The sequence below is a fragment of the Nicotiana tomentosiformis genome, chromosome 2 (genome assembly GCF_000390325.3).
Source record: "Nicotiana tomentosiformis chromosome 2, ASM39032v3, whole genome shotgun sequence".
In the NCBI taxonomy this organism is placed as follows: domain Eukaryota; kingdom Viridiplantae; phylum Streptophyta; class Magnoliopsida; order Solanales; family Solanaceae; genus Nicotiana; species Nicotiana tomentosiformis.
Genome location: NC_090813.1, coordinates 43,308,636 through 43,324,963, shown reverse-complemented (window position 1 = coordinate 43,324,963; position 16,328 = coordinate 43,308,636). Strand labels below are relative to the sequence as shown.

Here is a 16,328-nt window from a genome sequence, read left to right as displayed (position 1 = left end):
TCTAGATTACTGGGATTTCTTTTTCTTATTTTGCAAAGCACAAAAAAGAAAAACAGTACAAAAGATTCTTGGAATAATTATTTACATGTCTCATATGATTGGGTGCTTTAGCATATTCGTCTATTTAGCATATAAGCATGTCTCTGGGTTCTATACATTGTGAACTTCATTAAATAACTAATGAACATGTTTCTTGGTTCTATGTATTTCAGTCTAAACTATAATTTTCAGCAAGTTAATTAAGAGGGTTAATAACATGAAGTTCAGCAAAATATGCGGGATATTTCAATCGGTAATTCTGTCCATCTTATTGTGTTTGGTTTGTACTTTTCCTTCATTAGTATATACACCATTTTCTCTAAAATATATAGAAAGTAGATGGGATTGTTCAGCAATGAAGCCAAATGAGAAGAGGCCAAAATATAGAGGACAAGATATTGCCCATTATTTCATATCTGGTAATTGATTATTCGTTATACCTTTTTCATCTGACGTTTGCCTTTGGTGGGGGTTGATTTTGGACGCAGGCCCTTTATGCGAACACGCCTTCAATAATACCCTACTTTTTTCATAAAACAATCCATCATTTTCCGCTATGCATATAACAAATTAACAACCATCTCAAAGTTCTTGCAATGGGTAGATGGGGTTGGGCTATCATTAATGTACAATCAAACATCTATATAACAGTCGCATATCCGATATTTTTTGGCTGCTACAGTAAAGTATCGTTATAGAGGACATATATTATAATATAACATAAAAGATCGGTTCCAAGAAAATTTGACTTTTATAGTGAATGACTGTTATATAAGAATGCTATTATAGAAAGATCCGACTAGTGTGAAATCACTTCTTATTTTGCATTCCTTGTAGATAAATTTCATACAAAATATAATAGGCAATCATTTCTAACTGCCTATTAGTATTTTGGAGAAAGAATGGACTTAAAGTAATAACTCTCAAGTTAGTAGTTAGTACTATTCCCTCCGTTTCAATTTAAATGACACATTTTTCTGATTAGTATATTCCAAAAAGAATGATACATTTTTATATTTAGAAATAAATTAACTTTGAACTTTTTATTTTACTCACTTTATCCTTAATGAGAAGCTTTTATAGCTATACAAATATTATGGCCCCACAAAGCTTTTATCCTTTAAGCTTTTAGAACCACATATTTCAGAAGTCTACTTTTCTTTCTTAAACTTTATGTCAAGTCAAACTATGTCATATAAATTGAGCGGAAGGAGTAATAATAATGTTATTACACCCTTTCTATTGGTTGTAGCCATCCCAAACTTTAATGAGTACTATGAAGGAGTCAGTACTCAAATGATTCGTATATCGATTAACTTTTCAGATATATCAACTATTTGAGGATTTGTTTTAAGTTAGTAACGTGTTTTATCAATTCTAAGACAGAACACTTTTGCAAAAAGTAAACAAAAAAAAAATTCAACAAGTAAAAGCACACACATATATAGGCCCGAATCTACAATTAAGAAGCACTACACGTGAAAAACAAGCTCAATTAATAGTAATAGTACAGCAGAAGCTCCGTGCAGGATTTCAAATTTATTGATTCGGGAGGCTAATACTTTTAATTTGTTGGATTCTAAATTAATGATTTGTACATATTTAATAAAAGTTTTAAGACAAATACATGATTTGAACTAAAACTATTGGGTTCGGCCGAACCCGTAGCCGACACTTTGGCTGCCTTTGAATGTTGGCTATAATTAAGTAGTTCTCCCAGCCTTTCACAAATGAACACTAAAAAACAAAATCTAATAATGTTACGTTGTTTTGCCATAAATAAACATTAGCCCAAAAACTGAAAATTTGCATATGCACTTCGCTGGTTTAAGCCTTTATCGTACTATTACACAACTAATTGGCAAGTACAAAATCGGTCAGCACCTAAGATTATATACAGTGGATGGAACTTTGAATAAAGACAAGTAGAGAATCCAAATATAACTTCAATTATCATATATATATATGTGTAATCAGAGACATCTGCTATCTGTATTGATTCACCGGTTCAATCTACGCACGCTATCATAAAGAACGACTTTTTAAATTCTTACAACGAAAAAACTCTGCAATTACTGCAATATGCTTGCACAGACTGGTAATTGAGATTGTCGGTAGCAGAAACAAATTTTCTAGTGGTGTTTGGATATATAGGGTGGGAAGTATTTACTGTTAAGAGCGTCCTATTTAGGAAATACGTTGACTTGTCAAGGGCTTAACTAAAGTAAGCAACGTGCGGACAGCTTGATAGCCTGTATGCTACTCACAGCTTCAGCCTTAACCAAAAAATAAGCACAAAGTCGTGCTTGAACTAAGGCAGATCTCATATACTTTATAATTTTATATCAAGTAAATCCGAAAATTGGCCTTGTCCTCCCGATCTTTGTGTGCCTTTCAGTTCATTATCTTTCCAGCTTTTGAGTTTGTGTGATTGACTTAGTTCAAGCACGACTTTGTGCTTATTTCTTGGTTAGGACTGAAGCTGTGAGTAGCATACAAGCTATCAAGTTGTCCGCACGTTGCTTACTTGAGTTAAACCCGTGACAAGAATCTCTTTATATGGTATTGGACAATCTTGACGTGATAAATTACCTTTTGGTTGAGTTATGCCCATAATTCATTTTCCTAACATAGGATCATGAACTACCTTTACTAACCAAATCCAGTTTCTGTCCGATTCCAGGACGATACAGTAGCGCTCAAAATAAAAATAAAAAAAGAAAAGGAAAAAAAGAGGATCTTTCTTAATTAACATGTGTTCAGTAACTAATGTAGTAATTATGAAGGTAAAAAGGAGGACCTGGATACTGAAATTTAATTTATGGATAAGGGATCATATGCAAGTTATATATTGTAGAGTCAACATAAATGGACAATCTACGTCATATTAACATCATTCTCCACCATATATAAAGTAATAAAGATAGGTAGGTTTGCTTTGCTTCTAAACTTCAAAAGCCACATGTTTTTTGAGGGTGCCATCATTGAAAAACCTGCTAGGAATTGAAGTAGCAAGTACATGGGCCAAGACGATAAAGTTTTGGCACACTGAATCTCAGTGCACATTCTCTTGTATTCTTTTGTCTCAGCCTTTCTCTGTGCTATGTCCATTTCCCCTCAATCTGCCATATGAATTGATGCAAAGTGCGAATATACGTTGGAGAAAGTGTAGCTTTGAGAAAGAACTAAACCTAGCTATTCAAGAACTTTTTTTTTTTCCTCTTCGATATTTGAATAATTGTATACAAGTTTGCGGCCACATGGATTCTAGGAATCTTTATCATCTTCATCAACTTCAACAACGGCAGCTTGCTGGGTATCCCTTATTCACTGGGGTTCAAGCTTTACACGATTGGAACCCAAGCATGACCTCGTAAGTTCTTCTAGTAGTACAATTCCTTTTCAAAGTGGTATGTAGCTAGCTAGTTCAAAACTGCATCTAATTAACAAGAATTTGCATTTGGTTTAGAGCTAATTCAGCGCAACTTATGATTTAGTGTCAAAATAATATCACCTTATAAGTATTTTTCCTCTAAGTTTTTCTTATGGACAACAAGGACAAATTTAAACACAGATACTTGCTAGTCTTTTAAGTGTTTTCTTTCCATATTCACAAATCAACTTCATCGTAAAGATTTCTCATTTTCTTTGAGCTCGGGGTGCAAAGTATCATTAATTTAATTAAGAATCAAAGATTTTATTTGTTCTTGCTTTAATAAAAATGAATTTTTTTAATTAAAATCGGAGAAACATGAACTTTAGGGTTTATGTGAGTTGATATCTATTTTATCGGTGATATTACAGGGAAGAAGAATATTACTACAAGGGAGAAATGAAAAGGATATTCCAGAATAACATCTCATCCGAAGAGCTGTGGAAAAGTAGTAGTAGTATTGACACATTTCCATTAATGAACTCCTCTATGTTCCAAAATGGCCATCAATCATCTAACGAGCAGCTGGATTACAAAAATAGCAAGGGGTACATATCCAACGATTATTTCCTCAAGATGAAAGATACAAACGGTTTGAGTAACAGCTTGTTCAAAGAGAGTTACTTCAAACAAGAGCAACATCATGTTTTTGATTTGAATGAGAATCTTCTGTCCGAAGATCATTCGTACATGAACAATGCTAAAACCTGCATTGGATTCTCCGGTTTAGCTGCTGCTGCTGCAACTCCAAATTATATCTCAAGTCATTTGGAACATTCGGATTTCCAGGATTTGAAGAAGTTAGGATTTAATGGCCTAAATTTCAAGAATAGTATTGGTGATCATAGTACTAGCTTTGGCCATTTCTGCACGGACAGGATGTCTTCAGGCTTTGCTGGACTGCAAGAATTAATCCACAATCCATCAAACAGCTCCAATAAAGTAGGCATCTTCTTGCATTATTAGACTATTATTTTCTTTTTTCAATTTCTCCATGGTAATATATATATTAACGAATTAAAATTGATAATAGAACCCAGTTGTTAGCAATAATATTGGAGTTTCTACAAAAGCAAAGAGATTGAGTTGTTCAGCTGAAAATCCAGCTCAAGAAGTATCGAAGAAGCCTCGAATCACATCACAATCTTCCACTCCAATGCTTAAGGTGAAAAAGGAAGAAGAAAAATAAATTGAAGTATATATAATGTTCCCACACGACAATCCAAAAATTCTTATGGAGGAAATATATATATATATATATATATATATATATATATATATATATATATATATATATATATATATATATAGACAATTTAAAATAAGCTGTATTGAAGCAGGTACGGAAGGAAAAATTGGGACACAGGATTTCAGCTCTTCACAGATTAGTGGCACCTTTCGGCAAGGTATATACTCTATATATTTATATCATTAGAACCCACTAAAACAAGAGACAGGCAAAAGGAGAGTATTTGTACTATTTTAATGTTTGTACCATGCTAAATTCTTCTTTCTTTTCTCCCACAAATGGGAATATGCAGACTGATACAGCCTCAGTATTAACAGAAGCCATTGGCTATATTCAGTTCCTTCAGGACCAGATCCTGGTAATAAAGCTAGCACTCATTCTGCTTAATTTATGCTCTTCAATTCATTTAAAGTTCTTTTCTTAGAAAAAGATTCATATCAAATCGCTACTAATTAAGAGATTGATATTTACGTTGCATTACTTTTAGCCTTTTAAGATTACCCTTTTTGTTAACGTTACACAGACATTAAGCATGCCTTATGCGAAGTCATCTAAAGGGAAGCTCCATCAGATAAACTTAAAGGTAACTGCGGAAACCAACAAGCTTTTGCAATATGAAATTCTTAGAGGGGATGGATCTAAAAACAAACCTTAAGTTCTCCAGTTTTTACTACAAGTACATATACGGCTCATGTGTTGCTAGGCTAGACGGGTCTCTTTACTTTTGCAGGATTTTAAGGTGTCGTATATATTCTCCAGCTATCCATTGCTAGAGTTATTCGTAAAGGTTTTAAGTTACATACCAACACTGTAAATATATTTTTACTCTATTAGTATAGTTTAATCTATTATGACAAATTAACTAGAGATACTACCATTTTTATCAACTATCCAGTAATGTTTAATTATCAAACATGTAATTATTTTATAAATGATCTGATCGTGCAAATAAATTTTATAGGTCAATACATAGAATTTCTATATATAGCAAATGTGGAGTAAATGAAATCTGTGGGACTCATAAAAGAAATAAAGAAAATGATTGAAAATATTGCATAAAGAAAGTGGGCGACTAAACAATTTGCCAAGTTGGGCTGAATTGTTGAATGAGCAAATTTGATTGGCTGAGAGGTTGACATCTTTATCTATAAATAGAGATGTTTCCCTCTCTGTTTAATACACCAAAAAATAAAGAGAAGCTAAGCATAAAGCAAAGCAGTGAAAGTAATCCACAGATTATTGTCTGTGAGATAAATAGTGAGTGACAATATTATTGTAGTGAAGTGTTTTAAAATAAAGAGTGTTATTTCTTTCGAAGTTGTAGTAGTCTCTTGACACTACTAAATTGTAATATTATAGTGATAATATTGCTCTGCTCGGGTATTGTATTTTACCCCGTTAAAAGATTTGGTGTTATTGTAACTCTCTTGTGTTATTATTATTTGTCGTGGATATTATTACTGGGCGGGATATATTTATTTTTTCAACAACGTGGTATCAGAGCCATGGCGAATAATGATCCGCAATCTTTTCAGTTAACCCGTCTCACAAAAGATAATTATGAGAAATGGTCTCTACGTATGAAAGCCATTCTTGGCTCTCTTAATGTATGGTAAATCGTAGACAGAGGGTATGCAAAACCCGATAATGAGGAAGCTCTGCCTCAAAATGGAAAAGAGGTCTTGGCAAAGACGAGGAAGAAGAATCAACAAGCCCTCACGCTCATTCACCAATATTTGGATGATGCCATGTTTGATAAGGTGGCAGATGCTACCACCTTAAAGGAAGCTTGGGGATTTTACAAAATTCTCTTCAAGGAGTTGACAAGGCGAGGAAGGTAAAACTTCAAACTCTAAGGGCTGATTTTGAAGTTTTAAAAATGAAAGAATTAAAATGTATTTCGGATTATTTTTCAAAAGTGAAGGCTGTTGTAAATCAACTAAAAAGATACAGGGAGGATATAGAAGATGTCCGTATGGTAGAAAAGATCTTTTGCACTTTAACACCTAAATTTGATTTTGTGGTTGTGCTATTGAGGAGTCTAAAGATTTAGACTCTATGATGGTAGAGCAATTGGAGGGCTCTTTACAGGCCCACGAAGAAAAGATCACAAGGAGACAAGAAGTGCCATTGGAGCAACTTCTTAAAACTCAGGCATCCTTCAAGGATTATGGAGGTAAAAAGAGCTATCGAGGGAATGGACAAGGACGAGGCCGTGGCGGTCATGGAAGAGGAAGAAGTAATGGTAATAACTTCAACAATGAAGTTAAAATCCACCAGATATTTAGAGGTCGTGGTCATGGACATAAAGGAGGAAGGGGATATGGCTACTACCAAGAAAATAATGGACAAAGGGTATGACAGACCTAAAATTGAGTGTTATAATTGTCATAAATTTTGGTCATTACTCTTGGGAATGCCGTAGCAATGTTGAAGAAAAAGCTAACCTTGTTGACGACAAGAAAGAAGAATATGAGTCAACGTTGTTGATGACACTCAAGGAAGAAGACAAGGATGATTGCAACTCGTGGTATTTGGACAATGGAGCAAGCAATCATATGTGTGGATGCCAAGAGAAGTTTGTGGAGATCAATAAAATGGTGAGAGGTAATGTGTCCTTTGGAGATACCTCAAAGATTCAAATAGAGGGGATAAGTACGATTCTGATCTCCTGTAAAGATGGTAGTTACAAGCTAATTCAAGATGTTTATTATGTGCCAAAAATTAAAAAGTAATATTTTGAGTTTGGGCCAACTTTTTGAAAAGGAATATGACATCCACATGAAAAATATGCATCTGTGACTTAGAGATTCACGCGGAATTCTAATTGCTAAAGTGCATATGGCAAAAAATAGATTATTTTCTCTAAATCTTAAAACAATTGATGCAAAGTGTTTGAAGACCGATGTGCAAGATGAATCATGGTGTTGGCATATGTGATTTGGGCACTTGAATTTTGAAGCGCTCAAATCAATGGGAGAAAAGATCATGGTCCATGGGATACCATCAATCAACCATCCCAAACAATTGTGTGAAGTTTGTCTTCTTGGAAAACATGCAAGGAGGAGTTTTCCAAAGGAGTCCATGTCAAGATCAACCAAACCACTCCAGCTTGTTCACACTGATGTGTGTAGCCAATCAATCCACCTTCCTTTGGTAAAAGTAAATACTTTCTACTCTTCATTGACGACTTTAGTAGAAAGACTTAAGTTTATTTCTTGAACCAAAAATCTAAAGCTTTTGCTGCTTTTAAAAATTTCAAAGTACTTGTAGAAAAAAAAAGTGGCTATGAAATAAAAGCTTTAAGGTCCGATAGAGGAGGAGAATTCACTTTAAAAGAATTTAATGACTTTTGTCAATCTCATGAAATTCATCGCCCTCTAATGGTACCTTATTCACCCCAACAAAATGGAGTTGCAGAGAGATAGAATCAGACGATTCTTAATATGGCTAAATGTATGTTAAAAGCTAAAAATATGCCCAAGGAATTTTGGGTAGAAGCTGTATCTTGTGCAGTTTATTTGAACAACAGGTCTCTAACAAGAAATATTAGAGATCAAATCCCTCAAAAAGCATGAAGTGGAAGAAATCCAAATGTCAAACACTTGAGAATCTTTGGGAGCATAGCCTATGCTCATGTGCCACATCAAGGGAGAGCGAAGCTTGATGATCGAAGTGTCAAGCATGTGTTTGTTGGCTATAATATGAGTTCAAAAGGCTACAAGCTATACAACCCAAGTAGCGACAAGATGGTGGTGAGTCGTGATGTTGAATTTGATGAAGAATTGGCATGGAATTGGGAACCTCAGGAAGAAATTTCATATGATTTTCTTCCATACTTTGGCGATGAAGAAGAACCAGAGACTGTGGAACTTGTGCAGGATACAACTCCACCTCCTTCTCCAACCAATGTTGCATCTCCTTCTTCTCAACAAAGTTCAAATGAGCAACCGCAACGGAAAAAGAGCATTAAAGAGCTTTATGATGGCACAGAAGAAGTTACTAATTTTGATTTTTTGTATTGTCTCTTTGCTGATAGTGAACCAATGAACTTTGATGAAGCTGTTACAGACAAAAGGTGGAGACAAGCCATGGAGGAGGAGATCGAGTCAATAGAGAAGAACAACACTTGGGAGTTAACAACTCTTCCCAAGGGTCATCGTGTAATTGGAGTAAAATGGGTATACAAGACAAAGAAGAATGCTGATGGAGATGTGGAGAGATACAAGGCACGACTTGTGGCTAAAGGCTACAAGCAAAGGCAAGGCATTGACTATGAAGAAGTCTATGCACCTGTTGCCCGCATGGAGACGATTCGTTTTCTGATTTCTTTGGCAGCGCAAATGAAGTGGAAGATCCATCAACTAGACGTCAAGTCAGCCTTTTTAATGACTATCTTGAAGAAGAAGTCTATATTGAACAACCATTGGGTTTCGTGGTCAAAAACCATGAAGATATAGTGTTGCAGTTGAAGAAAGCTTTATATGGATTAAAGCAAGCCCCACGAGCATGGAATAATTGCATTGACATGTATTTTCAAGACAATGGGTTTATTCGTTGTCTACATGAATATGCTCTTTACCTTAAAGTTCATACTATTGAGATATCTTGCTTGTTTGTCTTTATGTTGATGATCTTATTTTTACGGGTAATAACCCAAGTTTATTTGAAGTTTTTAAGAAAAATATATCCCGTAAGTTCGAGATGACAGACGTAGCGCTCATGTCATACTACCTCGGCCTAGAAGTGAAGCAGATGGAGGATTGAATTTTCATCTTTCAAGAAAGCTATACGAAGGAGATCTTAAAGAAGTTCAACATGCTCTATTGCAACCCCGTGAACATACCGATGGAGAGTGAGACAAAATTGTCTAAGTTTGATGAAGGAGAAAATGTGGATCCCACATTTTTTAAAAGTCTTGTGGGAAGTTTGAGGTACTTGACTTGTAGCAGGGTAGATATACTCTTTTGCAGTTGGAGTAGTAAGCCGCTTCAAGGAAGCTCCTACCTCCACCCATTTGAAAGTCACTAGAAGAATTCTTCGTTACCTAAAAGGTACGATTGACTTTTGGCTATTTTATTCTTGTTCTAGTGATTTCAACCTTATGGGATTTTATGATAATGATTATGCGGGAGATATTGATGATAGAAAAATCACAACTGATTTTGTGTTTTTCTTGGGTGATTCTGTTATTTTTTGGAGTTCAAAGAAACAATCAATTGTTACTCTCTCGACTTGTGAAGCTGAATATGTAGCAGCAACATCTTGTACGTGTCATGCTATTTGGTTGAGAAGATTGTTGAAGGAGCTCAATTTATCACAAATTGAAGCTATAGAGATTTGTATTGACAACAAATCCGCACAGGCACTTGCCAAGAATCCGGTGTATCATGATCGAAGCAAGCATATAGATACAAGGTATCACTTCATCAGAGATTGCATTGCCAAGAAGGAAGTTGAGCTCAAATATGTGAAGTCTCATGACCAGGCTGCAGATATCTTCATAACGCCTCTCAAGTTCGAAGATCTTCAGAGGTTGAGATCAAGACTTGGAATGATCAAGAAAATTCAAAATTAAGAGGGAGATTTGTGGGACCCATGAAAGAAATAAAGACAAGGATTGAAAAAAGTTGCAGAAAGAAAATGGTGGCTAAACAATCTGCCAAGTTGGGCGGCTGAGTTGAATGAGCAAATTTGATTGGCTGAGAGGTTGACAACTTTGCCTATAAATAGAGATGTTTCCCTCTCTGTTTAATATACCAAAAAACAAAGAGAAGCTAATCAGAAAGCAAAGGGCAGTGGGAATAATCCACAGATTGTTGTCTGTGAAATAAATAGTGAGTGACAGTATTATTGTAGTGAGGTGTTTTAAAATAAATAATGTTATTTCTTTCGAAGTTGTAATAGTTTCTTGACACTACTAAGTTGTAATATTATAGTGGTAATATTGGTTCGCTCGAGTATTGTATTTTACCCTGTTAAAAAATTTAGTGTTATTATTACTCTCTTGTATTATTATTATTTGCCACAAATATTATTACTGGGCAAAATGTATTTATTTTCCCAACAAAATCGAATACTTGGTTGAAACTAAGCATATGTTATTTTGGTGTTTGGTGTGGCAGGATTCGAGCATAGACATGAAGGGACAGGCTGTGCAAGATCTTAAGAGTAGAGGGCTATGTCTTGTGCCAATGTCTTTTTCTTCTTACATCACTTATTCGTGCGATTGAAACATCGGACAAGTACTCCATTGACTTCAATGCATGGAAGCATATGGTAGGATTGTACAGTTACTGTAACTTTTCATGCCCAAAATCATCAAGATAATGTTTACCGTGACATATAGTTTGCTACCAATAATCGCTTAAAGATTTAAAAGCGTTTTTCCCCTCATGACCATCCCCAGATTCTTGAATTAATTTCCATTGGGCGATGTACGTAATAATCACTCCATTCAAATTCATATTTAGAGTCAAAGGTATAACTGTCTTCTTTACCCAACTATTGAAGATGTTTAATTTTCTGAAGACTAATTAACTTGGCTTTTTAAATTTATTTTATTTTAATTTTCTCTAAAGATCTACTTTTATTATACTAGTTTTTGAAGACATGGAATGCACGTGTATCTCATGTTAATTAGTATAAACCAAAATTTAAAGTTTTAAAAGTGTAAGGTCAATTATCAAAATGTGTGACCAAGTTGAATCTCATCACAGCTGATCCGTTTGACACTGGCCAAAGAACAAGGAAAAAGAAATTTAAAACCACTTTATCATGCATTACAGTTCAAATTGTCGTTCATAAAATTTTATGGTCTTAAAAATTAAAATACCTATTTATTGTCAAACATATATGCCATACAAAACCAGAATTTGATTTCATTTTTACATAATCGTTTTCAAATTGTCCCCTACCAGTAAGAATTATAACTAAGAAATGAAAAAAATATCATGTCAACTATTATAGGCATCCTATGCTATATATCAGGTGAAAAGGGTAAAATAACTATGTATAAAAAAATTAAGCCCGAGAGTAAACAAAAACTACAAAAGCTATGTACGTAAATTACATAGATCTATTTACACCTCAAACAAAATCCTGGATCCTAAATTCAACTCCATATGATATCAAATTAACATACACTGTGGCAAGATCTTAGTATTCACGAACTGCAGCAATTTAAGACAGAGCACCATATGTGCAATCGATTTTTTCTTAGATATTATAGACCTTCAGCTTTTTGTAGTAGCTCCAAATTAAATCACATAAATGATATATCAACGTAATGTCTCTTTATTTGCTCTAACATTCAGGTTATTTGAACTTTATCTATAACTGTTCTAATGTATGTATTTTTAGAAGAATATGATAATAGCAAGAAGTGAAAGAGGTGCAACTTTCTTTCCATAAACCTTTCAGTTTTAGTTCGTCCAAAGCCTTCTTTTTGAATCAGTATTGTGAATAATGCTTCCTTTAGAAATAGCATGTCAATTTTAAAAGTTCGGATTGATTAATACAGCTTTTAAACAACATTGGTGCTCCCTAGTAGATTTTTATGCTAACTCCACCTAAATATCAGTTTGATCAATTCGTACTTGTTGCTTCCAAACGCACATGCAAGTATACGTGGTCGACAAGTAATATATGATTGTAAGTCCAGATATCGTACCCACGGGGACTTGTGATTAACTATTTACTAAATTAAACTAAGAGAATTAATCTATCCAAGTGATTCCTAAGGTGTGATTATTTAACTAAAGCTAATCTAGAGTAACAAACTAAGAGATTAAAGAAAACAAGTTGGCGAATTTAGACACGAATTCAATGAGAGCCGATATTCTAGTTGATTTTTATGCTAACTCCACCTAAATATTAGTTTGATCAATTCGTACTTGTTGCTCCCTAGTAGGTTTTTATGCTAACTCCACCTAAATAACAGTTTGATCAATTCGTACTTGTTGCTCCCAAACGCACACGCAAGTATACGTGGTCGACAAGTAATATATGATTGTAAGTCCAGATATCGTACCCACAGGGACTTGTGATTAACTATTTACTAAATTAAACTAAGAGAATTAATCTATCCAAGTGATTCCTAAGGGGTGATTATTTAACTAAAGCTAATCTAGAGTAACAAACTAAGAGATTAAAGGAAACAAGTTGGCGAATTTAGATACGAATTCAATGAGAGCCGATATTCTAGAGCTATGGGTTCGCTAACAATCCCGTTGAGTCTTTCACTTAAACTGTCTAATTAATTTATCTAGTTTATTGGTTGACATGATTAATATTACTCGTAGTATCTCTCGAAGTACTACTCGCCTACTCAAGCTAACCCAACGTCTATATTCCTATGAATTAGGATTAACAAGAACACATTAATAATTCCCGTACAGTAACCAAGCAAGGCGATTAGGTATATCCCTATCCTAACCGCAAATCCGTTTCCGATACTCAAGTTCAAGATCTCGCTCTACTCAATCCTATATGTAATCTAGAATCCCCTCTCCCGAGTACAATCCTAGATTCGTAGATAGTATTTAATTGGTGATCAAGCAATCAAATAATTAAGCGCAAGATTGAATAAATAAACCAATACGATAAAATAGTAAGAACAATTCAAGATTCAAACTACAATATTCATGTAGCACCCAAAACTCTAGAACTAATAAACTATGAGATTAAAGCAAGAGAAGAGAAGAAAAACTAGTTAGAAGCTTCCTTCAAGCGTGGTTTGCGTTTTATCTCCAAAGTGGCGTGTTCTCCTCCCAAAAATATATTAGATATCCTCTAAATTAGATTTAAGACCCCCCTTTATACGAGTTGGGACCGTATAAGGCCGAAATAACCTTGTTTCAGGCGAAATAGGAAAAATCCCGCACGCAGGATCCAAGGCAGCGCGTCGCGCTGGCCGTGACGCTGAATCCAGTACGTTTTCTACTTCAATTCTTTGATTTGCATATTCCCTTTCTTTTCCCTACACTTGGGGGGATCAAAAGATGATTAAAAACACTAGAATATGAGGTAACAATGGGTAAATATATGTATTTTTGGCCGAACATCAGTACTCCTGGCATAGAGAGAGGATCTTCGATGAAGATTTATTAAGTTTATAACTAAAACAAGGATTGAAATGATAAAATGACACGATCCAAATCTCACAGGTCGTGATGGCGCCTATCACAAAATTAGGCAAGCCGACATTCACAATAAACCTATGCATTTTAAAATTTGGAAAACATAGTAATATAAGTTCGAAAGAAACATCTCCTAAATACTGAATGAAAATACCGCAACTCAATACAAAATTTCTTAAAATTCGGGTGTCACTGAGTACATGAGCATCTATACAATAATGTGTTTTGAGACACTATCCAGGAAGATAGAACAATAAAAATGAAACTAAAGGAAAAATGAGGAGATTCAAGGTCTGCGAACGCCAAGCAACTACCTCGATAGTCTCCAAACTGAGTAAGCTCCAATACTAGCAACCTGTCTGTCTGGAAGTATCTGGATCTGCATACAAAGTGCAGAGTGTAGTATGAGTACAATCAACTTAATAAGTATCGTAAATAAATACGACAAGGTAAGAGAAGCATAAATAATTAATGATACTAGCTATCACTTGTGTAGTTCCATCTTATAAACCGGCAGAGGAAAATATTGAATACTAACTTTAAGTTTCATGAGAAAACATCCGCGTGTTCATGTGTACCGTTTCTCAAGTATTCTATTCCGACAATATCATGGCATGTATAGGTGATAAGCAGTTAAATCAGATAAATGATTAAGGAAATGCAAAATCCAACACAACACTCGCCAGATTCTTTCAACTTTCCTTAACTGTGCCAAACCACTAATCCGCATTATCAATAACCGTGTGTATGCCATCAAGAGAGAAACATGAGAGGGTGACCCTAGGGTATGGATTCGTATCCACACACTGCACGGACAACTCACGTGCTAAAAATCGAACCTGCACGGACAACTCATGTGCTGCACGGATAACTCACATGCCAATAATGTCAATATATGGATCCGCACGGACAACTCACATGCCGCACAGACAACTCACATGCTGCACGGACAACTTACGTGCTAATAACACAATATGCCCCGCATGGTCACAGGCCTCCAGTCTAACCATATAATACGGGAGCAATTAAACAAGTATACATGTATATGATAAATGAAATAAGATTCTCATGCTCGTGGACTAGTATAAATGACATGCTAAAGTGTAGACATGTGCAAAGTGTGCTATCATAGCTAAATTCGATAATTTCATCACTGAAAAGCATTTATCAAGTACATTAAGGGATTAATCCTCTATGTGGCTCTAAACACGGCTCAAATAATTCACACAAAATGTTACAAATATGAGGAGCATCATAGCTTAAAGCTTAACAGTCAATGCTCGGCTCATAAGAGCCCGGGCATAACCCGAACATGAATAAATGGCCCCGGTGCCCGCACATGGGTTCATCCCCATGCATGTGCGCACCCAATAACACATAGCTATCATAACAATTTAGGCAACAGTGCCTCAACCGAGTTTAAATAAGATACTTACCTCAAGCAAATCAAATCACTTCTCTAGCAAGCCCTTCTCGCGCGTATCGATCTCCGGAAGGCTCCAATCTAGCCAAAATAACATAATACTATCAATAAAATCTATAGGAATTGATTCTAATTAATAAAACTACGATCTTTAGCTAAGGTCAAAATCTCAACTCAAAAAGTCAACCCTGGGCCTACATCTCGGAATCCAACAAAAGTTATAAAATCCAACCACCCATTCAACTACGAGTCTAACCATACCAAAATTACTCAAATCCGACACCAAAATGCCACTCAAATCACCAATATTCGGTCTAAGAAGTTTCACCATTTTCCCCAAAATTTTCCAACTCCAATCACTAATTCATTGAAAAAAAATAAAGATGGATTCATGTAATACAACTAAAATCGAGTTAGAGTCACTTACCCCAATCAAGTCCTTGAAAATTCCTTCAAGTATCGCCTAAATCCGAGGTCTCTAGCTCAAAATATAAAAAATGAGTTCAAACCCTCGTTTTTGAAATTTAACACTGCTGCCCAGTGACTACTCTTCGCGATTGCGGAAAGTCCCTCGCGACCGCGAAGAACAAAACAAAACTACCCCCAAAATGGCCTTCACGAATGCGGTTGACTCCACGCGAACGCGGTTCACTGATTCACCGACCTACGCGATTGCGAACATCCCCACGCGATCGCGAAGAACAACTTCGCGTGACCCCAACTACCTTACTTCCTTGACTACACGTTCGCGAAGCACAAGATTCATAACCTCCGCGATCGCATCCCTCACTATGCGAACGCGAAGAAAAAAAATTCAACACCCCTCAAAGACCCTTCGCGATCGCGGACCTATCCTCGTGATCGCATAGAAAGAAACCAGAACCCATAGCATCAACATACTTCAGCCATCTCCAAAGTCCAATTCCATTCCGATAACCATCCGAAATCAACCCGAGGCCCCCAGGACCTCAACTGAACATACCAATAAGTCTTAAAACACGATTCAAACTTAGTCGAGGTCTCAAATCACATCAAACAACATCA

The 16,328-nt window shown here is 35.5% G+C and overlaps 1 protein-coding gene across 1 annotated transcript; it reads left to right on the top strand.

Annotated features, from left to right (window-relative positions):
• Positions 1–2,987: 2,987 nt before the first annotated feature.
• On the top strand, positions 2,988–11,228 carry LOC104115541 (transcription factor bHLH110-like). The gene is made up of 7 exons (XM_009626210.4): positions 2,988–3,412; positions 3,844–4,414; positions 4,506–4,637; positions 4,813–4,878; positions 5,014–5,079; positions 5,245–5,304; positions 10,847–11,228. The coding sequence occupies exons 1-7, from the start codon at positions 3,177–3,179 to the stop codon at positions 10,952–10,954; spliced, it is 1,239 nt and encodes a 412-aa protein (XP_009624505.1). The 5' UTR covers positions 2,988–3,176; the 3' UTR covers positions 10,955–11,228.
• Positions 11,229–16,328: the final 5,100 nt, after the last annotated feature.

Coding starts and splice junctions, on each gene's coding strand:
- LOC104115541 (XM_009626210.4), top strand. CDS start 3,177: ATGCAAAGTGCGAATATACGTTGGAGAAAGTGTAGCTTTGAGAAAGAA. Junction 4,415..4,505: donor CATCAAACAGCTCCAATAAA/GTAGGCATCTTC, acceptor AATTGATAATAG/AACCCAGTTGTTAGCAATAA. Junction 5,080..5,244: donor TCCTTCAGGACCAGATCCTG/GTAATAAAGCTA, acceptor AACGTTACACAG/ACATTAAGCATGCCTTATGC.